We start from the raw sequence: 27165 nt of genomic DNA on the forward strand, positions 1-27165 counted from the left end.
CTGTCTACTTTTGTTTTCTAGTAAGCCACAGTAGTTTGTTTATAAATATAGTGACTTGTTTAGATGATCATTCTAAATGACACAGAAGCTTTGTAATGCTGAAATGACCACAGACTATATAGAACTAAATGATAATTCAGGACTCCCTCTTACACTCTGGAGGACTTTGTCAAAGGCTCCAAAAGCAACGTAGAAATATGTCCTCACTGAGAGGGTTACTAAAGTCAATTTTAGACGTTAGTCCAGTGAAGATTTTGCTAGTAGTAGGAAGATGCTTTTGTAGCAACTGTTGGTTTATTATGTTACAGTGATTTGGAGTAGGAAGCAGTTTTAAGTTTTTAAGGACTCCTTGAAAGGATTCTCAGAGTTGTTTCTTTCTTTCCTGATTTGCCTGGGGGCGTCTATTACAGGTAGACAGAAATGGGTCAGTGGAATCAGAAGTCTTGGTTTATTGCTCATGGCAATCAGTGGGAAGCTCTCTGGTGGTTATATACAGAGTTTCAACTTTGGTTTAAGAACCTACCCTATGTGCCTAGAAGGAAGAACTTGCCAATGTGGAAGGAGCCAGAGCTGTATACTCATTGTGCATCAAGAGCGTGGTTCAGTTTCCAATAGAACAGAGATGACTAGAGCCAGGCTTTTGGGTAAGATTCCCTTGGAACAGAGGAGGGACAAGTGTCCTAATTTTCATGCCTCTAGGCCCTCTGCCTTAAGGATCTTACCCAGTTATCCTTGGGATGCCGCACAGGAGCCTTCTCCTGACTCTTCCTGCCATGTACACTTCACTTCTTGAAGCTGCCTTGGTGGTCCCTTGGGTGCTAGTGCAGGGTGCTACTGTCCTGTGTGGTGATGCTGAGGTCCTGTGCAGCACTGATGTCCCAAGAATTGCAGCGTCCACATTTTAGGGTGACGCCACACTTCCTCAGGTATAGCCCAGAACAACTGTTCCTAAGAAAAGTAGGGCAAATGGCATTTCTTTGTGTCATTTTTGTCACATGATACTGAAATGGGACTAGATGGACCCTTATAGCCCCGAAAGCACTCTTGAAACTAGTGCCATTAGCTTTTGTCACAGCCCAAGCAGCTGGAATGCCAGGATCTTCTCTCTATCCCAGCTGCCCCCATGGTATCTAGGGGCTCTGTTCATGCCCGATCCCCTTCAGCAGAATGTAATGCAAACAGCATGACATTCTTGGTAGTCTGAGCCACCGATCATTAAACAGGCATGTAATGCATATAGATATTATTGGTTATTCTATTCCTGGCACAGGGCAAAGTATTCTCACTACCACCATTCAATCACCTGAGTCCTTGGAGGAGGCTGTCAAGAATTAGTAGCTCGCTGGGTGGTGGTGGTGCATGCCTTTAATCCCAGCACTCAGGAGGCAGAAGCAGGCGGATCTCTGTGAGTTCGAGGCCAGCCTGGGTTACCAAGTGAGTTCCAGGAAAGGCGCAAAGCTACACAGAGAAACCCTGTCTTGAAAAAAAAAAACCAAAAAAAAAAAAAAAAATTAGTAGCTCATCGCCCGAAAACCCTGTTAACAGTAAACTGGCCACTTGGCTCACTGTCATTTGTATACAAATTCCAAATTGGCTTTTGCCTGCAGGGCTGGGAAGAAACGGTGGATGCTGCCATTGCCCACCTATTGAAAACCTGCCTGTCGAAGAGTTCCAAGGAGCAGGCTTTGAACCTCAGCAGCCAACTGAACATACCCAAAGACACCAGCCGGCTGAAGAAGCACATCACCTTGCTGTGTGATAGATTAGCTAAAGGTGGGCGCCTCTGCCTGAGCACCGATGCTGCGGCCCCGCAGGCCATGGTCATGCCAGGTAAGAATCCTGTGTACCCTCCCGAAGGACAGTGCTCTCCCTAATTATAGGAATGTGCCTGCAGCTGTGTTTGGGTTTAAATTTCATATTAAAGTGATGATAGCCAAGAAAATTGCTTTCACATTTCCCCTCACATATCCTAGGGTAACCACGTGGATAAATATTCTCTGGGTATTTGCTTGCTAAACATTTCTTGAATGGTATGTCTTTTTTTCCTTGTCTCTGCCTTTAAATATATGATCCATTTTGTTTTGCTTCTAGCCAATAAAAAGAGGATTAGAGAATAAAAGTGTTTTTAAGGAAAAGTTTTACCAAATGTGATCTCAAGATACTGCATTTCATGAATGTAAATAACATGATACAAGAAACTAATGTGATCCAGATGAGCTAGATCCCTTCTGCTCTTTCCCTGGACTGTGATCATTGGAGGTAAGGGGCAAGAGTCCAGGGGAGAGACCCAGGATCAGAGAGGTGAATGGGCAGGTATCAGGATCAAGGCATCTGTGGGTCAAGGTGGGGAAAGTGACCCAGGTTGGCCCCATGTGGTCCTTCATTGAGGGTCCAGACATTTAGACTTGGCTTCTCACAGTCTGGGTCTGAGTGGCCAGTCATGCTGCACTCAGGTCCCTTAGAAGCTCCCAGCCCTATGTCCCCATTCTAGCCTTTCGATCGCAGCTCACAGAGTATGCCACCTATGAGGTTGGGAGACACTGCAGCTGTGGCATGTTTCTACTAAAGCAATGTCACAGTTTGGGAAGTGGCGAGATTCTCTTCTTCTTTCATGTGTGGCTTTTGTCACCTGCTCTGTGCTGATTTTCTTGCTGTTGCCTTCCTTCTCCCTTAAAGAGAGTGCCTAGACGTAAGAGGGATTCAGGTGAACTCTTCCCAGGATAAGCATGGAGGCTGCTGAACACAATCTAATAAGTGCAGGCTCCAGAGGCAGACAGACCAGTGTTTGGATCTTGCCTCTATCACTTTCAGCTCAACTGTCCCTGGGTGTTGCTTTCTAATCCTGCTGTCTTCTAGATCAGTGGTTCTCAACCTGTGGGTCACAACCTCTTTGGGGCCACATCACAGATATCTACATTACAATTCACAGCAATAGCAAAATTACAGTTGTGAAGTAGCAATGAAATAATGTTATGGTTGGGGTTCACCACAACATGAGGCTCTGTGTTAAAAGGGTCACAGCATTAGGAGGATTGAGAACCACTGGCCTAGATGGTAGGAATAACGATCCTTGCCTTGCTGCCAGGGCTTTCTGAGTTTGTAAACTTAGCACCATGCTTGAAATAGAAGCTACAGTTGGTACTGTTGTAGGTATGTATGACCATCCCCTAAATCCAGCAATGAGAAAACATCCGGCTTGTGTTCTGGGATGCTACGTTTGATTATTTGGATTTTTTTTTTTTAACTACAACTACATACAGAACCCAACTTTTACTTCTAAGGAAGATTTTTCAGCTGCCTGTTAGGCAGTTCTCGTGAATCATGGGCCTCATCATCCCTTGTCTCACTCTTGACTTCCTCTTGACCTTCTCTCTGTCCTGTCTGCTTTCAAGGAGTGTCTTCCTAAGAAAGGCTCCATGATGTAGGACCTGAAAGCCCTTTCTTCTGATTGGCTCACAGTGTACAGCCGTCTCTTCATGCCTGTTGTTGGGTCCTAACGGCTCCCTTGGGGAAGGGGGTGAGAAGACATGGTGTCAGCGATACAGACACCAGGAGTCAGGTGAAAAGCAGACAGCAGACACGTTTATTCAGTAACAGGGAAGGCCTTATATACCCTCCTCCCAGCACCCAGGCTGTGTCCTGATCTGGTGACATTTGTATGGTCGTCCCTCATTGGCTGGGCATGATCAGGAACTCTAACGGTGCCTGTTGCTAGGCCCTCAGGCAGACTCCATGTTGGCTCATAAGGAGTACGTTATGTGCGTGCCTTGGCAGCTAGTTTGAGCCCATTTCCTCAACCCTCTGGGCCTGTCCTACCATACATGCCTACCCATGGGAAAAGAAGTAGGGTTTCTGGAAGGAGGGAGAGGGGCAGGCTCAGCACACCTGATCCTGGGCATAATGATCCATGTTAATTGTCAGCTTGACAGGATCTAGACTCACCTTGGAGACCATCTTCTGGGCTTGTCTTTGCCAAGTACGTTGATGTAGGAAGACTCATCATAACCCTGGGCTGGCCCATTCCCTCTGCATGGACTATGCAGAATGGGAAAGCAAGCCAAATATTAATACTCATCCCTCTGTTCCTGGCTCCAGACTCCATGTGACCAGCTGTATTAAACTTCTGTTGCTCTTTCTCCCCCGCCATGATTGACTATACCCTTGAACACTAAGCCAGAAGAAGCCCTTCCTTCCCAATGTTCCTTTTGACAGGACATTTTTATCACATTGACAGGAAAAGAAAGAAACTAAGAAAGTGGTCTCCAGTCAGTTGCGGTTGTGGTTGCCCAGGCCTTTCTGTGGACCCCAGTCTAAGCCTGGTTGGGAAGAGAAGCCCAGAGCCTCCTTTAGTCACACTTAGTGGTCATGGAACTTGGGCCATTTTTCTTCAAGTAACTGAGCAACAGGAAGGTTGTTTGTATATCTAGGATTTGGAATATCAAAGCTGTCAGTGTAAAAACTCTATATGTGGATGGCAGAGACAGAAGAAAGGAGAAGGGGGTGGAAGAAATAAAGAAAAGGAGGAAGACAGGAATCAGGTTTGTTCACAGCCTAGGAGCATGAGCCAGGCTCTGCCCTTTGTGTGTGTCTAGCTGGGCACGTCTCGCTGGAAACATGGTCGCTGGGTGTGCTAGAGTCTTGCTGTCTGTCAACCCACTAGCGCTTACCTGCTGGTGACCCTCCCTCCCACACTGGGGATCTGACTGTGAGTGTTGTGAGCAGCTGTGCCCTGTCCTTTCTCATCACGGGGTTCACTAGCACCTGGAATAGTTTCCTCCCACAACTCCAAATTTTCGCACACTTTATTCTGGTACTTAGCTCATTCTTGAGGGAGATGAGACTTGCCCGTTGTTCCTCTGTCTCAAACAGAAAGCAGAGGCAGGAGATGCAATCTTGCCCCGAGGTAATGCGGTTCCTGGAAGTGTTAGGCATAGAATCCAGGCCGGCAGGCCAGCTGTGCTTTGCTCTAGACCACACGGCCCACAGCAGGACAAACACACTTTCTCCAGAGCAGCTCTGGTGTGAGCTGCTGTCCATGTGGCCGCTCTCTTCAGCCACTCCAGAAGTGTGGGTGAGAGAGGCCACGAGACAGCTTCTCCAGTCTCCTTCCTTATGAGGACAGAGCTCTCCAGTAGATGTGTCATGTTTGTTTGTGCTTACCTTTAATTCTCTCTGTAGGTGGCATGATACTAATATCATAGAAATAGTAGGAAATACCGTGAGTCTTCTGCTTCCAATCTAGAATTGTGCAGCTCACCATGGCAGTTTAGCTGTAATAGTTGACTCAGTGTACCAGAGTGCACTGGCATGTTAGGATAAACAAGGGTATGGGGGAGTGTCAGAATACACACGGCTGGAGGGCAGTGGTGTTAGATTATACAAGGCTGCAGAGGGTTGGAATGGAGTGGATTAATGAACACATAGGCAGACAGGAGTCTTTTTCACAGACACAATCTTATTTTAAGACTTAGACTGGAACTTAGAAATCGTTTGGTTCACCTCCCTCACTTAACAGCTGAGGTAACCAGGGCCTGAGAAATCAGTGACTAAGGATTTTAAGTATTAAAAGTCAGGAGTGTGTGTAATTTTACCATGCTCCCTATTAAAGTGCAGATGGATAAACATCTCCGAATAAAAACCCTATGGTCTCTTCTAGCCTCACGACTTTATGAGCCCAGCACTCTGGATGTGCCCTTTCAATGGTTCCAGTGAAGGCCATGATGAGAACATCCTCCCAGGGGGCCAGAGTTTGACAATCTTCTCTCACTTGGAATGACCTTATGGCCTTCTTTTTAAAAACTTCTTTTATTTTTGAGATTATGATGTAATTATATTATGTCCTCCTTTTTCCCTCCCTCTAAACCCTCATATACTTTCTTTGCTCTCTTACAAATCCATGACCTTTTAAACTAATTGTTGTGTGTGTGTATGTGTGCGTGTGCGTGTGCGTGTGCGTGTGCGTGTGCGTGTGCGTGTGCGTGTGTGTGTGTGTGTGTGTGTGTTCCTAAACACATAAATACAGCCTACTTAGTATAATGTTACTCCGTATGTTTTCAGGGCTGACCATTTGGTGTTAGAGAACCAAATGGCGAGCTCCTTCCTAGAGAAGACTATTTCTCCCACCTCGGCATTCACTTAGCTGCCTGTGGTTCTTTTATTATTTTTATTATTTCTTTTATCTTTGAATCATGATTACATTGTTTATCCCTTCCCCCTTCCCCCTCCAAACCTTTCCATCTGCCCCTCCTTGCTCTCTTTCAAATTCATAGCCTCTTTTCCATTGTTGTTCTGCACGTATATGTATATCCATATCCATGTATTCCTAAATATAACCCTTTTAGTCTATGTAATATTACTTTTATATATATTTTCTAGGCCAATTATTTGATATTAGATAACTAACTGGGGTGTTCTTTCCTTGGGAAGACTGTTTCTCCCATGCTCAGCATTCCTTAGTCGCCTGTAGTTCTTTGTGTGGCTGGAGGCCTCGGGTGTAGTTCCCCACCCACTTTGGTATCTCTGTTGCTGCTTCTTGTCCAGCTCGTGTTTGCTGAGCCACGCTGGTGAGACTTCATGGATGGACTTCTGACGTCTCTAGGAGACACACTCTGCAGAAAGCCCCTCAGTCCTGGCTTTTAGCAGTCTCTCTGCCCCTCCTCCTCTACAATCCCTGACCTTGGGTGCAGGAGCTGTACTGCAGGTGTGTCCTTTGGGACTGTAGAGAAAACTGGATGCCTGAAATTTTCAGATAAATGGATGGAACTAGAAAAGACCACATGGAGTTAGGTAGCCCAGACCAAGAAAAGCCATATCACACATTCTCTCCTAACCGAGGCTCGTAGCTCCAGATCCTCAGATGTGAGGACATGTCCCGATGGCTTCCTTTGCCTCCTGTCTCTTCTGTTTGCCTTCATGAGCTCATGGTCACTTAACCTTTTCTGGGCAAATTCCTTGTATTGCAGAGCCATCAAACTCGTGTTATCATTAACCGTTTCTCTGACACCTGTATCATCGTGTCTGGAATCATAGCTTACAAGGAGTGCACTCTCATTAATATAGTCTTCAAAACTCAGTTCTATACATTCTACTCCCACAGCAAGAAGACCAGTGGGTGGTGTTCTGTTTTAAATCCATTGTGAATGATTTGATGACCTAACTGCTCTTCTCATCTCTGAGCATTACTTGCTTTGTTTCTGCCAGGGCCTGGGGCTCAGAGATTCACCTTCAGCTGCCAGAAGCTGCTTTTTTATGACTTTGGTGTCTAGAACAACATTTCAGTAACTCCGATTACATCAAATATTTGAATCTCCCAAGTATATGTTATAATCCATACATGAATGATGATAACTCATGGTATCTGGAGAATTTTAACCTCAGAAGCACAGAAGTTTTTGTTACTTCCTTTATTCGTTTCTTTAAATTTCATTTTATGTGCACAATAATAAATGATAAATGAAGTGATGGTCTTAATGTAGAAGCATGGAGAGTAAGTGTCATGAGTCCTGAAACAGGGGTGCCAGAGAAACTGGACACAGAGAAAGAGCTTAAAGACGACCCAGGACTGGGCAAGTGCCACAGGGAATGTATGCTTCAGGTGCTCACAGGAGGCAGGAGGCAGAGGCAGGAGGCAGGAGGCAGGAGGCAGAGGCAGGAGACAGGAGACAGGAGACAGGAGGCAGGAGACAGGAGACAGGAGACAGAGGCAGGAGGCAGGAGGCAGGAGACAGGAGACAGGAGATGGCAGGAGACAGGAGACAGAGGCAGGAGACAGGAGACTGGAGACAGGAGGCAGGAGACAGGAGACAGGAGGCAGGAGACAGGAGACAGGAGGCAGGAGGCAGGAGACAGGAGGCCGGAGGCAGGAGGCAGGAGATGGCAGGAGGCAAGAGACAGGAGATGGCAGGAGACAGGAGGCAGGAGACAGGAGGCAGGAGACAGGAGATGGCAGGAGACAGGAGACAGGAGACAGGAGACAGGAGGCAGGGGACAGGAGGCAGGAGACAGGAGATGGCAGGAGACAGGAGATGGCAGGAGACAGGAGATAGGAGACAGGAGACAGGAGGCAGGAGACAGGAGGCAGGAGACAGGAGATGGCAGGAGACAGGAGATGGCAGGAGACAGGAGACAGAGGCAGGAGACAGGAGACAGGAGACAGACAGGAGACAGGAGGCAGGAGACAGGAGATGGCAGGAGACAGGAGGCAGGAGACAGGAGACAGGAGGCAGGAGGCAGGAGACAGGAGATGGCAGGAGACAGGAGGCAGGAGACAGGAGGCAGGAGGCAGGAGACAGGAGATGGCAGGAGACAGGAGACAGGAGACAGGAGGCAGGAGACAGGAGGCAGGAGACAGGAGATGGCAGGAGACAGGAGGCAGGAGACAGGAGGCAGGAGGCAGGAGACAGGAGGCAGGAGGCAGGAGACAGGAGGCAGGAGACAGGAGGCAGGAGGCAGGAGACAGGAGGCAGGAGGCAGGAGACAGGAGATGGCAGGAGACAGGAGATGGCAGGAGACAGGAGACAGGAGACAGGAGATGGCAGGAGGCAGGAGACAGGAGGCAGGAGACAGGAGACAGGAGATGGCAGGAGACAGGAGACAGGAGATGGCAGGAGGCAGGAGACAGGAGGCAGGAGACAGGAGACAGGAGGCAGGAGGCAGGAGGCAGGAGGCCGGAGGCCGGAGGCAGGAGGCAGGAGATGGCAGGAGACAGGAGGCAGGAGGCAGGAGACAGGAGGCCGGAGGCAGGAGGCAGGAGATGGCAGGAGGCAGGAGGCAAGAGGCAGGAGGCAGGAGGCAGGAGACAGGAGACAGGAGACAGGAGACAGGAACAGGAGGCAGGAGACAGGAGATGGCAGGATGGGCTCTAGCTTCAGCTGTATTTTCTTTGGCCTTGCTATATTTTGAGTCCAAAAGGAAGCTGATAGTTGAAGAAGCAAAGAAAGTTTGGAAAGGAAGATGATCCCTTTCATCAGATATGGATGAAAATCAGATAATGTATTAATTTGAGATATGGTATGAACCACACAGGGATTACCATTATGTGCACCTTTGTTATATTAAATGGATGGGAGAAAACTCAGAGCATAAATCTTAATACAGAGCACAGACCTGAATAAAGTAACTAGTGTGTCCTTAGGGGAGATGTTAGTCCTTCACTTTAGTATTTTAAACTTGAGTTAATGACTCCTTTGCTTTAAGAGTTTAAGGTTGTTTTTGAGACTTCTTTCAAATACTCATTTTGACAGGATTTAAATGTAATTCTTTAAACTTTCATAAGAATCTTGATAAGACATTTGTTCTTTATTTTCATATTGTTGGTCTAGTTTAACTTATTGGTCTTCTAAAACTGTTTTATTTCATATGTATGAGTATTTTGCCTGCATGTATGTCTGTGCACCATGTGTGTGATTGGTGCCCCTGAGGCCAGAAGAGGGTGTCAGATCCCCTAGAAATGGAGTTACAGACAGTTGTGAGTTGTTATGTGGGTGCAGGGAATCAAGCCAGTGCTCTTAACACTGAGCCATCTGTCTATCCTTTAATTATTGGTCTTTGAATTTTCATGTTTGAAGGCTTTTATTAAGGAAATGTAGATGAATTACATATGGAAATGACTTCAGAAAAATTACTAAATAACTTCTGGACTTCTTTTTTCTATAAATAATATTATACTTCATCCATACAGTTTTTAAAAAGTGACTTTCAAAGTACAAAAATCACCTGTGTATTTTTATTTTCTCAAATTCTACATAGAAGTGTAATGGTGCTTTATTATAGAGCTTACAAAATTAAAAGTAGCAGTATATGGAAAATGCTTAGCAAGAACCTGACTCATCACAAATTCTCACTAAATATGGGTTAATAGTAATAGTAGTAAATACCAACATAAAATCCCCAAGCTACTCAGGTGACTTTTCCCAAAGAACAATCCTCTCCCTCTCACTATGCTGATCCAGGTACTTGTTACCACACCTGGATTTCATGTATGCACTGGAATCTCAGCTCACATCCTCATGCCTGTGCAGAAAGCCTGCTCACTGCTGAGCCATCTCGGCCCTCAGCTTGTCAGTTTTGAATAGATTCTCTCTCACAGTGGTGCCTGGTCAATGTCTCCTTGGCTATGTAACATAATAAAATGAATTTCTCTCCACTGATGACCTGCCACCAAAGGAATTATTGTATCACAAAAAAAAAAAAACACATTAGATTCGATTCTCGTGAAGGCCTTTGGCCTCTCCTAAGGGTAGGACTTTCCAGATTTTATCTGGCTTACCTATGGGAAAAATACTTGCCTCTAGTGCCAGGCAGGGAACAGCATGGAGGAGACCACATAGAGCTTACGTCTGTGTGTTACGTGTCATTACCTACTTTCTTCCATATTTTCTTTCACTTTGTGGACCTCTGATGGTCTTCCTTCCTTCATTTGGATTTTTCTTACTCTGCTTCTCCTCACAAGTTCAGACATTCTGCCTCTTTATCAAGCAACATTTACTTTTTCAGAGTCATTATTTCCAGAATTATTGTAAAACACATGTGCATATATTGAAAAATCAGAGTGATCTCAAATAACATAATGATGCAGCTTTGGGTATTATAAAAACAATAGAAAGCTATACCCTAAAGAATCACTGAAGCAATGAGTTGGTTCCTTGAAAAGATAAACCAGACTGACAAACTCTTGGCCAAACTAATCAATAGAAAGAGAGAACACCCAAATCAGTGCCATGCCAGATCAAAGGGAGTCTTTAGGACAGACACCAGTGCAAATCAGAAAACCAGTGAGTCTTACCTTAAAAACATAGGCTCCATTAATTTGGAAAATCCAAATAAAAAAATGGGTGGATTTCTGAGCACATATGGTCTAACAAAAACTGAACCCAGATAAGATAAACAATTTCAACATTTCTATAAACAATGAGGTTGAAGAAATAATGAAAAGTTTTCCAGTTAAAATAAAGTCCCGAGTCAGGTAGATTCAACAGTGAGTTTTATCATCCCTTCAGAATACTGATTCTGGTGCTTCTCAAATGATTCCAAAGGAACGAGGAGGAAAATAGCCCTGCCACACTCCTTTTCTTAAAAGAAAAAACGAAGCTGGTATTATTTACCCTGATACAAAAGCCAGATAGACACATATACAAAGAAAAAAAAATTATAGACCAGTCTCCTGAATGAATATAAATGTAAAACTTCTCAACAACACAGTGATACAAAACAAAACAAAAATAGCAAAACAAAAAGTCTCAACAAAATATTTCCAAACTGAATTAAAGAATGCATAAAAAGATCATTTATTGTGATCCATTTGGCTTTATGACAAAGATGTAGGGATGGGCCAATACCTATAAATCAGTAAATGCTAGTGTTCTAGTTTTGTTTCTTCTTGCTAAAATAAAATACTTTGACAAGGTAACTCCAAAAGAGAAAGCGATTCAGCCCAGAATTCCAGGTCACAGTCATCATTGTGAGGAAGTGCAAGTGGCAAGAGCTTGATCAGCTAATCACACCCATAGTCATGTGCAGAGAGAGAATGAATGCATGTATACCTGTGCCCAGCTAACCTGTTTGACTATTATGCAGCCAAGACCCAAACTCAGGTACCGTGCTGCCCACAGTGGGCCGGGTCTTCCCACATCAGTGCCAGTAATCAACACAACTGCTCACAGACATGCCCACAGGCCAACCTGATCTAGACAATGAGTCATTAAGAATCTCTTCCCAAGTAATTCTAGATTTTTGTCAACTGACAACTAAAATTAAAAACCACATATAGAGATTACATAAATGGACTAGTGGACAGATATCACATGGTCATTTTGATAGACACAGAACAAGCCTTTGACAAAATCTAATATTCCTTCATGATAAAAGTCAGGAAGAAATTTGAAACAGAAGGAAAATATCTCACCCTAATAAAGGTTTCGTTTGACAGACCTATAGCTAGCATTCCATTAAGTAGGAAAAACACAGAGCATATATTTGCACCTAAATCAGGACTAAGTCAAGGATGTTTACCTTCTCACCCTTTATTAGAACAGTTCTGGGGGGTCTTAGCTAGAACAATAAGACAATAGCAAGTAAACGGGGTCCAAATATGAAAGGAAGAAGTCAAAGTATCTTTATTTGCAGATGATATGATTCTGTGCATAAGAAACCCTAAAATGCCAATCAGAAGACTTTTAGAACTCTGAAGCTCTTCCAGCAAAGTGGCAGCATAACAATTAGCATAAAAATCAGTAGCCTTAATATGCCAATAACAGACACACTAAGAAAGGACTCAGAGAAACGATCCCATTCACAATAGCCTCAAAAAATAACCTGGAATAGCCTAACCAAGGAAGTAAAACACCTCTGCAGTTAATACTTTAAAACACTGAAGAAAAATGGAAGACTCTAGAAGACCAAAAGACCTCTCATGCTCATGGATCAGTAATGCAAGAAATCCATGGAGTCTACTTTAAGGGAAAAGAAATTTATTTGGGAAAGAAAACTCACAAAACAAAATAGAGGAGTTTGTCATAGGATCCTGGAAGGGTGAGGCATGGTCCCCATGCTGTTCTTTGGCCTGGAATCTGCCTGGTCTGTCCCAGGATCCAAAACCATGAGGAAGGGAAGAGAGTACCTACGTCTTAAGGGTCCCGAGTGGCCATGCCCTGGGGGCAGGTACTTCAAGGTCATACGCACGTGTAACAGTTACCTGTTACCTCACTAGGGTCGGTGCTTCAAGGTCATAGCAAGAACAGCTACCCACTACATCTACCCTTTTTATCTAAATAAGAGAGTTCTAACCTGTTACCTCACTAGGGGTGGTGCTTCAAGCTCATAGCAAGAAAAGCTACCTACTACAGATCAGAAGGAATAATATTGTGAAAATGTCTATTCTACCAAAAAATCTGCATATTCAATGCAGCATAAATTGGTTGTAACAATAGTAATTGTCATTGTCATGATAATGTGGTGTTTCAAACAATGGAAAGGGACAGGATGAAGTAGTTAGAAGTTGGTGCCATGAGCTGGCCAACCATTTGGTGAAAAGAAATGTATGCTAGCTCATTCCACATTCCATGATACATTGCAGACCAGCAAAGAAATTAATCCAAACACTCCATCCAAACACCACAAAAACACAGACAAACATCAGGTTAGTACACAACACAGATATGGGCGTATGCTAGGCTTTTCTTGTGAGTCAGTAAAGGCAGAAAAAACATTGAACTTCAACTATGTGTTTCTCAAGGAGGTTATAAACAATGGTGTCTTAATTGCCATTACTATTGTGTGCTAGACAGGCTCCCTCTGTTCCTTTTGGTGCACACTTTTTTACCAGTAATATGTATTACTGTTCTAAAAAGGCTCTGTGATAGAAAATACAAGTAACAAAACAACTATATAACAAATACCAAAAATGATAGTAGGAGTCAAGGATTAATTTCATTAATAAGGAAAGTTAATGTTTTTCAAAAGGAAATTGTAGGGCTTGTTACAGGGCTAACACAAAGCCTGCACCCTGCCCCTGAGTGCCTTTCATCTCTGTTCTTCCTTGCTGAGCATAGGCCGGCTTGTGCAGGCCCCTCTGAGCAGCCTCCAGGTAGGTTGTCAGTCTAGCGCAGCTCCACACACAGCTCACTTACGCAGCATGCTTTCCTCTGCATGTCCGATCCCTTGGCTTCGCAGTCCTGTGCCCATCATGCCTATCTTTTCTGGGTTTTATTGGCGCTGTTCTCTACTGTGTTCACTCTTCCTGCTTCCTGAACAATCTCATCAACTTCAACCGAATTTCTAGATTTGTACCATTTATCTCTTATTCAGATTATTTAAATGGCTATTAATAATCTTTATTTTTAGTGCTACCATAGAAGAGAAATCATGAACAGTCAAAACGTAGAAGTAATTTAAATATCCATCAACCAAGGAGGGGTAAATACATGTGACATATATACACAATATTCTTTATAATATTGTATTCTATATAACATGGTAATATCAGAGCTCAAGTATTAACACATGCTATTATGTGGGTGAACCTCAAAAGCTAGAAAGAAACCTTAGTCACAAAAGGACACACATTAGATATAAATCTAATGATGTAACATGCTTAGAATAGGCAAATCATAATGTGTTAGTTGTAGATGTAATTCTGAATCGTTTTATTAAATCAGAAACACAGAGCCAAATGCAGAGTTAAAAGCCCAAGAGGTCAGAGCAGCCGCCAAGAGCTAAGATCAAGACCGCCTTCTTACCCATCGCTGTCGACTTTCCCCTCAGAAAGAGACCTACTTCCTGTGTGTCTATCTTTTTATTGACTTTCTGTTCTGCCTTCTCATTGGTTGTAAACCCAACCACATGACCTCCTTGTCACTGCCTGTCTATACAGACCTCCAGGTCTCTATGGTTGATATTGAGATTAAAGGCATGTGTCTCCATGCTGGTGGTGTCCTTGAACACACAGAAATCTGCCTGTCATGTGATTGGGATTAAGGGCTTGTGCTACCACTGCCAGACTTCTGCTAAGTGGCTTGTTATTAGCTCTGACCCCCAGGCACTTTTATTTATTAACATACAAATAAAATCACATTTCAGCACAAATAAAATATCACCATAGTTAATGGCTGCCTGGAGTGAGGGGAGGGAGCCAATGAGCTGCAATGGCTGATATCTTAAAAATTTGGCAATGATTTCATGCCCAACTCTGTGAATGAAAACTGATGGCAGTATAGTTTTAAAGAGTTTTAAAGAGTAAATAATGATGAGTTTATTGGGACCTATGAAGCATTACTTTGGAAATGTTAATTTGTTGGTGATATTAAGGATCAGGGGAGGTCTGAGATATAAGGTAGTAGTAGTTCATCCAAGGTTTAGAAATGCTGGTGGGAAGGGTGAAGTTGGTGAGTGGCTTTTGTTGTAGTTATGTGTTTTATGTCATTTATAATGCACTTAAGATCATAATGGCCCATATAAGAATAATATGTGTGATTTGTGTAGACATGGGAAACTTCAAGAGTGACATTGAGGCTGAAGAATAATTTCTGGTGTTCTTAGGTTGGAGGCTAGCACTGAAGCTTACAACTGTTTGAACTTCTGAGGGGGTGAAGTCATAGGAAGTGGAAAACTCGGGATTGGCGTCTTAGTTGTGGAGCAATGGTTAGACAAAAGAGGACGACTGGAGAGACAGTGGCTTTCAAGCGACTAAAGAGGAGGGCGTGCCTGTAAGATCAAGGACAGCAGAAGATCAAGGCAACGCTGATCACTGCAGGAAGGCTAGTGGAAGACAAAAGAAGCTATGCTCGAGTTTTAATTTTTCATTTTCTTTTAAAACTATGTTTGAAGGTCACATGGTATAGCAAGATGTTAATATCTGATGTTTGTTTTCTTTCCTTTCTTTTCTTTTTTTTTTTTTTTAAGACATAATTCCTTTCGTTGGTTCTTTGGGAATTGCCTATCATGCACCCCAATCTCACTCACTTCCCAGCCCCTCCAGGTTTGTCCTCCACCCCTGTAGCCTCCCCCCACAAAATAAAATAATTTTAAAAATTAAATTAAGAACAAACAAAACAATTCACTGCTCCGTCTTTCCCTCCTCTCCATCACAGATTCATTTGTCCTAGTGCCCTTGGGAGCTGCGCTGTGTCACACAGTACACCCTCTTGCACAAACAGCTTTACTTACAAACGTTCATGGCAATGAGTTGTTGGTCTGGTTCAAGGCCTCTGGCTTCTGCTACACCATCAACACTGGACCTTCACCGAAGCTTCTTTTGGATCTCCTCTTGTTGCCCCGAGTCATGGAGTTCCTACAGCTGTGGTTCTGCAGGAACCCTTCACATGCTCCAACAGGTCATAGATGGGGTGGGACACCTCAAAGCCCTGGATATGGACCTGGGTGGTAGCTGAGTTGGTTAGTCTGGTTCTCCACCAGGACTGCCCCTTTCATGTGAGGTGTGGGACCAGCTCCCACCTATAGGGCCAGCTCTCCCATTGCAAAATTCTCCCAGGGCCGTCAAAGATTTGTGCCACCTCTCCCTCACCCACACCATTGGGGCTAGTTGTGGGGGAGGGGGCAGCTCTCCCATTGATGCAGCCAGGAGGGACAGGACCAGTTCTCCAGTCCCCAGGCCACTGGGGCCAGCTCTCTCATGACCCCTGGTGGTAACACAGGCAGGTAACACAGACCCTGGCTGCTGTTGGGCCAAGGCAGGCAACTGAAATTGGTATGGCCCCCAGGCCGCCGTGGCACACATACATCATCATGGCCTCAGGTGGGGGTCTAGACCCCAGGCATCCTCACAGCTTTTGGTGGTAACACAGCCTCAGACATCATCACATACCTGGCTGCAGTAGGGCCACAGACCCAGACATGGCTCTGGGCAGCATCTAGGGCTGGGACATCACATGGACCCAGGTGGCAGTGTAGGCCTCTCATGTCAGCCTGTTCCTCATCACCTTCACGTCTTCATTTCTGATCTCTCCACAGTGCACAGTCCACGCTGCTTCTCCTCTCCCATTTCTCTACCACAGGCCTGTTCACTGTGATTTGCAATAACCATGGAAATGGCCTTTTCAGCCAACAAGCGATTGTGGAGCAGCTTAGGTTTTTGGAACCATGGTTGTTTCATCTGAAGAGTGAGGCAACCCTTTGTTTTCAAAGTGTATTGTTAGAGAAGTGCTTTGAAAATGAAGTTCTCTTGAATAAGTAAAGGAACTGTTCCGTTATGAACAGGGTACACATGCTTCCCTGATGTAATGGAGTCTGTGAGGAGAGGAGTGGAGGATTAGGGGACGAATATTTGGGTCTAGGATTAGAGCTGGATGTGACAGGAGAAGCAATTAGGAGCAATTGCCGAGGAAGGTCTACCATCAAAGACCTGGTAAAACAACATTAGCCTGGTGTGTGCTTAGCAAACACTTGTTGGTAGACATGCTGGCCAACAACTAATTACCCTGTGATGAGCAAAGGCCAGGTTCTTGGAAGTGGAGTTGTTAATACAGGAATAGAATCCCAGGAGGTGGGGGTGGGCTGAGGAATTCCTTTCTCTGCAGATGTTTATACTAATGTGACTGCTCAACGGTCTCAAGATAATCAGGAAGAGCCTTGCCTGAATGTTGAAGATTAATTAAATACCTTTGGAAGGACATCACTGTTCTTATTTCTTTACTCCTATCACGTGACTGCATGGGCCCATATGTGCAAATGTAAAAATGTAGAGCACACATTTTTACCCTCGCCCAGCTGTGAATGTGAGCTGTCTTTGGACTATTTTTGTGTGGAGCATTGCAGTGGAAACCTAACTGCACAATTTTCAGTGTCATTAAAAACATCAAAAATTGCCCAGTTGAGCCAAAAGAAGGCGCCCCTCAGTCACCCTCCAGTGTCCCTCAGGGAGTCTGTATCTCTGAGACTTTGTGTCATGTGAAAATAACTATTCTCACATAGTCTACTGACATTTGTGATTTTTTTTTCTAATATGATGGTGAAATTTGATGTTTATTTCCATTTCTGGCACTAAAATAAGATTACGAAAGATCCCTACTGGTAACCACCATCTTGAGCCTTTCCCTCATCCAGTTTTCGTCCTCTGGACTTCCCCTCCTGCCTCTGCCTCCTCCCCAAACCTGTCTCCAGTAGTCACACTGTGTTAGCTCTCCTCAAATTTCTAATAAATTAATGGCTTGTTTCCTTCCCCAGACCTTTCATTCCCAATCCCTACTCTCTCTGAGGAATCACACTTTCAACAATAAGATAAATCTGTTTCTCTCTTCAGTGTAAATTCATGAATACTATTGGAAGTAAACTAATTACTTTTCATCTTCTTTTAGATTTTTAGGATGGCTGCAGAAGAGTTGTTAATTACTTTAAAGCTAGTCAGAAACTAGTCACTTAAGATCGTCACCAGACTTTACAAGTTGATTGAATATGGAGAGTATTTATGCACACGTGGGCAGATCGAACAGTGTGGCTCAGGCCTGTTGCTTTCTCATTTCTAATGCTGGCCAAAACAGAAACCTGTTACTTTTGACATCGCTCAGCCATGACAAGCAAGGATGACAGTCTTTCAGAATTGTCATGCTGGATGTAACCAGTCTGTGTTGCCAATCTTTTAAAACATCTTTTCATAATGAACTTTGAAAAGTTTCAAGTCTTTTCATCCCAACAAGTAAGTCATTGAATGGTTGAGGTCTTCTGGTTTGCATGTAGTATGGACAACAGTTACAGTTTCAAACAGAAGCCAATTCTTTAGTTTCTAGGGGACCATCAGCATACAGTTAGGAAACCTCTTCAGATGTGTAGTCTGTTTCAACTGTGTCTTTTTAATTTATTTTTTATTCTTTGAAAGTTTCATACGTATATGTAATAATTTTAGTCCCTTTTACATTATTTTTGGCCCCTACTACATTATCTCATCAATTATATTTATATTAATTTACCTTTTTATTTTGTAAGTAATTTGCTTTTATTTAGTGCACCTCATTTGGCTTGGGTGTTTGTGCCCTTTAAATCTGCTTTCTGAGCTGTTCTTTGGGGTCATGTGGAAAATGTTACCAAAAGGCTCTGATGCTGCCTTTGGAAGCTGTGGCTTATGCTGACCCCAGCAGGGTGTTTGCATGTTGGTGCCACTAAGACATTTTTGACATTTGTTAAAAATAATCATGGAAATAAGTACAGCTGCAAATAAGCAAATAAGGTTTCCTGCTGTACCTTGGCAGCAATGCCAGGCTCCAGGTCACTACCACTGTGGTCACATCACAGGCAGGGACAGTAGCAGACAGTGAGGGCAGAGGCATGAAAAATGCAAAACTTGACGCCTCAGCCCTTGTAAACAGAGCGTGTCCTTACTGTGCACGGCTGCATACTTGTACAAAAAGAGTGAAGCTGGTGTCTTTTGTTTAAAGATTCAGAGTTTTCCTCTCAAAATTAGGTAAAATCCCCAGTTACATTTCAAAAACTGAATGTGTCAGTTCATAGAAAAACTATTCTTCTAGCCTTTATACTTTGTTTCCACTAAAAATTACATCATATTCCAAGCCAAGACTGAGATAGCAGGGTGAAATTTGTTGAATGCCTTCCTTATCCCAGGCGTCTCTCAACATATTGGAGTACACTGTTCAGCCAGACCACCACATCCCCTGCTTTCAAAGAGCTTGCTTTCTGGCAGGGGCAGTCAATGTATATGGACAGACTTCAAACAAGTTATTCTATATTACAGAAATGAAATGCAAAAAAAGTCAAAATGAAAGGGGACTGGGTGTAAATCATGTACCTATGACTTCCCTTTTCTTCTTCTCTGTTCCTTCGTTCAGTTAATGAGAACTTGCGGCATTTTGTTATTTGAAACATATTCCGTATATGACTAGTTAGAATAAATTTGTGTTTGATCATTTGTGTTTAGGTTAGTTTATTAGTGATAATATTATTGGATCTCTGTAGTTTATTTATTTTTTTTCTGATCAAAGATTGTGTTTCAGTTTCCAGAAAAGAAACCAAAGTAATAAGAAGGAATGTTTTCTAATTAATAACTGTATTTGATGAAATAGGTGCAGTGGTCATAAAAACAATTTGTACTATGAAATGTTCACAAGCTCCTTTGAACTTCCTGTTACCTTAGTGTCACTCCATCAGCCACACAAAATGCCACCTCTCGCTATCCGCTGGCTGGACTGGTGTGTCCGAGACCTTGCCACTCATCTCTAAGTCCAGTGCGATCAGAACACAGAAAACAGCCCACCAGTCTGTAGAACTGGCTCCAGTGAAGTTGCCGCTAACTCCTTTCTCCTTTTCACGACACATTTTCTGTTCCTCTTCATCCCGCCTCCCCACAGCCCACCCAGTTCCCCGCCCCGCCTCTTCTCTGGCCTGCTGTGCTCTACTCCTGAAATTTAGGGACTTCTCCCTTCGACCCCATGTTGGTTCCTAGCACTGGGATAATCTGTAGCTTTCTTGGATCTATTCTGGAACTAGACATCATTGCACAAATTAATTGTTAAACTGGCCCCTGTTCATCTCCTTTCATGAAATGGACCTCACCGAGTCTTTCTGTGATAATCAAAGAATTGCTTACTTAATTTTTAGTCATTTCCAGTCTCATTTAGAGCAAAATCGATCCCCATTGTTTCCTGGAGTTCACTTTCCCCTTAATCTATGCAGAAGCCTTTCATTTATCTTGTACTGTGAAGTGCAAGACCAGCCATGGCACACTCCAGTTTCCGATCAGTTTACTTAAATTTCTCTGTGAATGTGCTCAGTTTTGTCTTTAATAGATTTAATGTCAATCTGTTCGTTCATGTGCTAGACATTAGTGCTTAGTGAAGACAGGGTTCCTGTCCATGTGGAGCTTCCTTTCTTGTGGAAAAGCCAGGTAATAAACAGTTATCCAGCTAAAGAGCAGAGCTTTGGATTGTATTAAGTGTGCTGGAACAGAGCTGGCAATGCTTGGGGCAAGGCCTCTGATGGATATAAGGAGTACTGCATAGCGCAGCTCTGTAGAGGTACTGTCGTCCTCACTAAAACCAAGCCACCAGGCCACACAGCTTTCGAACACTCTAGCCCTTAAGTTATATCCCTTCAAGCTAGAATACTATCCCCTTGCTTTTTCATTTCTCCTTTCCCTTCTTATAGAATATTTATTTCTTGATGCTACTGAGGAAGAGAGTGAGCAGGAAGGTACATCATGTACATTTCCTTCCATTCTGGGACAAAGAATTTAACTGATAGCTACTCAACAAATAACAGAAAGCCACTAAACTGTTTTCAATGGGACAGTTGCATGATTTGAGGCTTCCTTTAAGAAAGTACTATGCCTTTTGTGTGGGAATGTTTGGGCAATAACTGGATCTAAAGTGAGGACAGCTAGATCTATTGCAGACATGTAGGTAAGAAGCCATGTGATTGGCACTATGGCAATAAAGATAAAAAGGAAAGACCTAAGACGCTAGAGTGCACAGACCTTGGTGATGGGCCTGTTGGACAAGAGTAAATGAAAGAATCAGATGACTTCTTATGGTCATTATAAAGTGGTCATTAATGTTATTGTGAAGAGGGGGTCTAAGAGCACGGTATGGGGTAAATGGGTTGGGGGTGCAGGTTTGCTTTGTCTGTGCTTCATCTGAGGGGCATCACTGCACCACATGTAGATACCAGGTGACTAGATCTCAGGAGAGAAGCCTAGGCTGCCGCTGGATCATCAGGAGATGGGACCTATTTGTGGATTTGGAGCTGGTTGGGTTCCCTTCTGTGGGGAGGGAGGAGAGAAGCAGGGCTGATCAAAGCTGAAAGGCCTTCCAGGATCTAGAGGTCAGGTAGAAGGAAGGGCAGGAGCCAACATCGGAAATTAAGGAGAAGCAGCCAAGAAATGAGCAAGAGGAAAACTGTGAGAAAGTAGCCACATGGAAGCCAGAAGAATGGAGGGTTTCCAGGGTCAGCAGATGCAGCATGGCAAGAGAAACACACAAGAGTGACATTTCTGCCTGAGATTCTTACACATCCGTAACGCTACCCCTTCTATATATTCATCCCTTTAATGTCTTTACTAAGAGTAAAGTTTACATGTATCTTGACAACAATGTATGGGTATATAGAAATAACAAATATAAGAATTGTAGACACAGATGAGCCCTCTCATCTCAGGAGTCCTTCAGGCAGATGTAAGTTAGAATCAGCCTGTTCCCACCCAGGCATTTTGCTTTCTCCTTTGTATCCTTTCCCATTCCCCCTTCTGTTCTTCAGTGGTGACAAGTAATATGTAGGCCTTGTGCAGTTGAGGCATATCCTTTTCCTTTTGAACTTTTAGCTGAGCTAGAAAAGTGTCTTCTTTCACTCGTTCCTTCCTTGAGTCTCTGCTACTGTAGTCAACAAAATGAAGAAATGATACAATTGGACTCTCATGCCTTACACAGCAGATGCTCAGCTGTGGATGACAGCAGCCAGTGATGGCTTTCTTCCTCGTAAAACGTGGCCTCTGATGGGGAAATGGTAAGCAGACTGCAGATACTGCATGAGCAAGCCAGACATGCTCTGCCATTGCCTTTTTTTTTTCAGTGATAAAGTAATCACATCAATATTCAGTTACAAGATGAGATAAATGCTATGGAGGTGGGGATGGTTGCGGTTCAGACTTGGGACGCAACAGTGCAGGTGAAGATGAGCAGACATTCCTGAGAACTTTTTCAGGAGATGAAGTCATCAAGGTTTGGTGGTTGAGTAGAGAAGATGGTTGAGGGAACAAAGACATCGGGGAGAGTCCTGGATTGTTGGTCCCAGTTGACGGCACCAGTCATTCAGGGCATGTCTTTGGAAGATGGAGTTCAAAGGAAACAGGTGATGAGTCCAGTTACGTTTGTGTTGACCTTGAGTGCTTGTCTTGAATTCCTGTAAGGAGCCTTCCATGGATGAATAGCCAATGCTTTGCTCTCCATTCAACTCCTGGGGATTAAATAATGTTAGTAATTTCATATGCTTCAACCCAGTAGTTACCGTTGGTGTTCCACACTGACACTGCCCACGGCTTCTCGAATCGCTGTGTGCTGTGAACGACAGTATAAATCTACATCAGGTATAGGATATCTAATCACTATTTTGTTTATACAACTAATAACACTTGGCAGAGTTTGGTGGTATGTCATTTATGTAGTGAGTTACTATTGCTACTGAAGGATTTTCTTGAGAGCAGTTTAATTATGAGTTTAGTTCTCTGTCAACAGAAATTCATTAGAGAACACTTATCTCTCAGGGCAACAAGGATATGAGCAGTTCATTAACAAAAAGCAAATCATATACTCCAGTATTTTAATATAATGTGTTCAGTAAATGTAGCTATTTCTCAGCTCCAGCTGGGAAGACCCTACTGCGTGTTATGGTAAATAGTATTCAGCTCAACCTCAAGTGAAATACATGGGTGGTGAGCCCTTGAATGTTGTTTCCACTCAGAAAATTTGCTTCTTGTGAGTTTTTTCCTATCAAGTGTCATCTAAGTTTGTGTCTTTAATAGAATTTGATGGCCTCCTTTTACTGTTTCTCAAATTAGACTCATAGATTTCAGCATTGGAAAATCAGAATTTTATTTTCCCAGCTGTTTAAATGTAATATATTTGAAGACAGAGGGACTGTCCTGTAAGTTTATAGCCTAAATAAATCTATTTTAAAGGTGTGCTGGTCAGAGGCCAGGTGGCATAATGGGATGACATATGAGCTATTCACATTTGAAGACCTGGCACTAAATTCCTCTCAGGATGCCAGGAAAATGACTTTAGAGGTGTCAATTTGCTGGAGTCCTTGGTGGGCATCTGAGAACATCACAGAACTGCTGTAAGGTCTAATATAACGTATCCTCTGTAAATTATATTGCCACGTTTGCCACCTCAGGTACAAAAGGGCAGTCTGAATGACTTTAGGAGGCATTCCAAAGTCTTGTTTTAATGAGTAATGAGAATTACAAGCCAGTCTACAAGAAAGTCTAGAGACTTGTATAAGGGACTAGGAATTTTTTCTGTTGCTCTAATCTTTATCTGGTTCACTAGCTCTTCAGCAAGTATTCACTTAAGCCTGCTTTCCTGGGCCCTTGTCATCTGAGGCATGGATTTTATAACAGGACCTGTTACCTTTTCTCTCTCTCTCTCTCTCTCTCTCTCTCTCTCTCTCTCTCTCTCTCTCTCTGGCTGTAGGTCTCCTATAAATGCCAACAATAATATTTCAGAGAAATATTATGAAGAACTTATTAGTACTCCAAAAGTGCTGTGATAGCCCCACCTTGAATACTTGGAAAGTCATCTTTCAGGAACCCCAGGTGTTTAACTGCACCCCAATCAGAAGGACTCTTACTGTTTTGTGTTTGCCAAGAATGTTTTGTAATTAGGCACTCAGTTTCCATCTGACTAGATTTTTTAATTACTTAAAAGGTAATCATCATCATTAATTCATATTTAATATCTGAATCAAAGATTTCCTTATTGTAGGAATACCCTTTATGGCTAGCCAGAACTGTCCCTGAATTTGAAGAAGTAAAATGTTCAAAAGGTAATAGTTAGACCCCATTTCTATTGCATTTATTTTATAAACATATATGTATGTATGTTTACCTGCCATGGCACACACGTGAAAGGCAGAGGATAATTTGCAGGAGTCACCTCTTTCCTTCTGCTATGGGCTCCTGAGGTCCTCAGACTTGGCAGCCAGTGCCTTTATCCACTGAGCCATCTTGCTGGCTATAGACTTACCTTCTCCTACCTTGGCTTATTTAACTCCATTTCTTTTTCTCTTAGCCTTATGCCTTTGAATAAATGCTTTGTTTAGTGGCCATTGCCAGGGAAGGCTCAAGTATAGAGAAGGCAGTGATGGTAGAATCCGGTACCGACAAGATGGTAGATCGCAATACTGAAAGAAGATAAGATGGTGATGATGCTGGATTGCCACTGACAAGATGGCAGTCCTAGGCAGAGTATCTGCTCTGTCCTCTGTCTACCTGAGAGTAGATTTCAGTCTGAAGTATGCTGTAGGGTCTGGCATTCCCAAATGAGTCCATCTTGACTGATAACAATCCTAGAGGTTTCAGGATCCTTTCGCCCCCACAGGCTACATGGAGAATCTTTCATGGATTGCAGGCTGCTGAAAGGCAGGTGGTTTCACACTGGGCCTCTCACACTGGGCCTCTTTGACCCTCAAGTTTTACTTTGCCTTTCTCAACATCCAATGTGAATGAGAGTCAGTGATAAAACCCTTGGACCCCAACATCCTGGGTTCTAGGCCACAATCTAGCTGTTTGCTTTGAGGGAGCCCTTTAATGGTATGGAAAGTTAGTTCATGGAAAAAAAACTGAGGTGTGCTGTAGACACATTAAACTTATTTAACTAAAGAGGTGATTTGGGTTAAAATACCTTATCATCATCATCATCATCATCATCATCTTCATCATTATTTTGACTTAAAGATTAAATTACAGTTCAGTAGTGAGCACTACTGGATATATAAAAGGTGAACCAAGAAACAAAGACACGGCCCTAATAAAGCATCCATCCTAGCAGGGAAAGGAAATAGTGTGAAAACAGCAAAAATGATCAGTTGTGGTACACGATGAAGGCAGCAGGCCAGGAAATGTGACACCAAGTAAGTGGTGGAGGCGGGACTGAGAAGCTGTCAGTGAAGCTCATGTGGGGGAGACGGGAAGACAGGCCAGAGCTCAGGAGTGAAGATACACTCAGTAGGGTTGGAGGTGAGAGCAGGGGTAGATATTCTAGACGCAGAGGAAGGACAGAGAAAAGGATTCCAATGAGGGAGGAAAGAAGGCCAGTGTGTTTAGGGACAATGACATAGAGCCAGAAGCTGGGCAGGTGATCATACAGAAGGTCTTGTATCAAAACATGGGCATTCTTTTTCTTTTTCTTTCTTTTTTTTTTTTTTTTGAGATTTATTTATTTATTATGTATACAATGTTGTTTGCACATATCCCTGCAAACCAGAAGAGGGCAGCAGATCTCATTACAGATGGTTGTGAGCCACCATGTGGTTGCTAGGAATGGAACTCAGGACCTCTGGAAGAACAGCCAGTGCACTTAACCTCTGAGCCATCTCTCCAGCCCCAAAACATGGGCATTTTTAAGACAACCTACATTTGTTGAACCTCTTCTCTTAGACCAAATGGAAGGAGACAGTACTAGCTGTGAGTAGCTGGTCTGCATGTAGCTTCAGGCCGTTGTGAGCAGACCCACTTTAGTACATTCAGAGGCCTGCAACTGCTCCATTCTCAAGCATTTATCACTTAAAGTGGAGGAGTCAAAAAATGCAAGAGCATTTGAGAAAATGAATAATTTAAAGAGGATGAAAACATGAATAATGAATTTTAGAATGAGAAACTCCGCTTGTGATTAGAGGTTTATGATTTTCATTGTACAGCAAAATAGAGTTGGCTGCCATGCCTCCCTGACTGACTTCACCCAAGTACAATTAGGTCCAACACATTAGTGCCTTGATGTGCGGCCTGAAGACTGGCTTCTTGTGTCGAAACCATTAAAGTTTAATGTATTCGGCTTGAGCATCAGTGGCCACAGATGATTCACAGTGCTGCTCTCTGCTCTTGGTGAAAATGATGGTCAGCAAGAGAAGTGGCCCAGAGGCCACAGTGGTCTCCAGAGCTGATTTCCTAACATGTCCGTGTTTGGGGAGATTAGAAATAGACGTGGTGTCACCGCCGCTGGTCTGTAAAGCACTGATAATTGCTCCAAAACCACAGGAAATTTGATGATGATAAAGTGGAACTTGGTGACTCCTGACATTTTACTTTTAAATTCTTGATGTCAAGAAGGTACAGGCGATAAAAAGCTGCTCTTTAAGAATGACGTTAGCCTATCATGAGGGCGTTGGGTTTTTCTTCAAGAAACAAATGCCAGGAGTTGCCCAAGGTATTGTGACATCATCACTTAGCTCCTGGCTAGAGAGACAGAACCAGCCAGTAGACTTACTTGCCTGGCTGGAATTTAGACTGCAACTTAGCCCAATCTGAACAGGTTTTGGCTGGGGCACATGAATCATAATAGCCTGGGGGTTATGCAGATGTTCACCTGAGCCAGCCACTGTCCCCATACCAAGGAATCTGTCAAACAGGCACCAGCTGACTTTCCTAATCTTGTGCACCTGGGATGGCACAGCTCGCCTCTATGCTAACTCTCAGTACCTGCCACAACTCACAAGCTTGTCGTGGTCTGGCCTGCCTCTTCAGCCCATCCACCTCACTGCCACCAGTGAACCACACCACTTCCGTTCCCTACTGCATCCCCAGGCATGCACTTCTGCTTATGAGTCCCATCTTGCCTACTCCAGTGTGCTGACTTCTGTGTCCCTTTGCAACTCAGACATTGTCTGAGGTAACTACCACCTCTTCTTGGCTTCCCATACCCCTTTCTGTCAGAGGCATAGCTTCACCCATTTGCTTAGCACACTGTATATAAGGTCACATTGTCCTAAGGACATAGATTTCTCATAACCCAGCCCTGATCACGGCTCCCTAAGAACAAGGATTATGTTTCTTGCCTTTGATACTCACAGCTCTCAGCACGGAGATGTTTAATGGAAGATGAATGGAGGTAGACTGGTGTATATCTCTCTCTAGGCCCTCGCATTATAGAAAACTAAATATTCTTCAAATAAGTCTAAGTACCATCCTGGAAAACTCTAAGGAGCAAGATAACAAAA

General features: G+C 43.5%; 1 protein-coding gene across 3 annotated transcripts in view; it reads left to right on the forward strand.

Annotated features, from left to right (window-relative positions):
* The window catches only part of Bbs9 (Bardet-Biedl syndrome 9), a 427340-nt gene that overhangs the window by 351663 nt on the left and 48512 nt on the right, over positions 1 to 27165 (forward strand). For all 3 annotated transcript variants that reach the window (XM_036194269.1, XM_036194271.1, XM_036194270.1), the window contains one exon: positions 1608 to 1830. In XM_036194269.1, the coding sequence (XP_036050162.1) occupies positions 1608 to 1830 (223 nt within the window). The remainder of the gene's footprint in view (positions 1 to 1607; positions 1831 to 27165) is intronic.

The sequence above is a fragment of the Onychomys torridus genome, chromosome 7 (assembly GCF_903995425.1).
Source record: "Onychomys torridus chromosome 7, mOncTor1.1, whole genome shotgun sequence".
Taxonomy (NCBI): domain Eukaryota; kingdom Metazoa; phylum Chordata; class Mammalia; order Rodentia; family Cricetidae; genus Onychomys; species Onychomys torridus.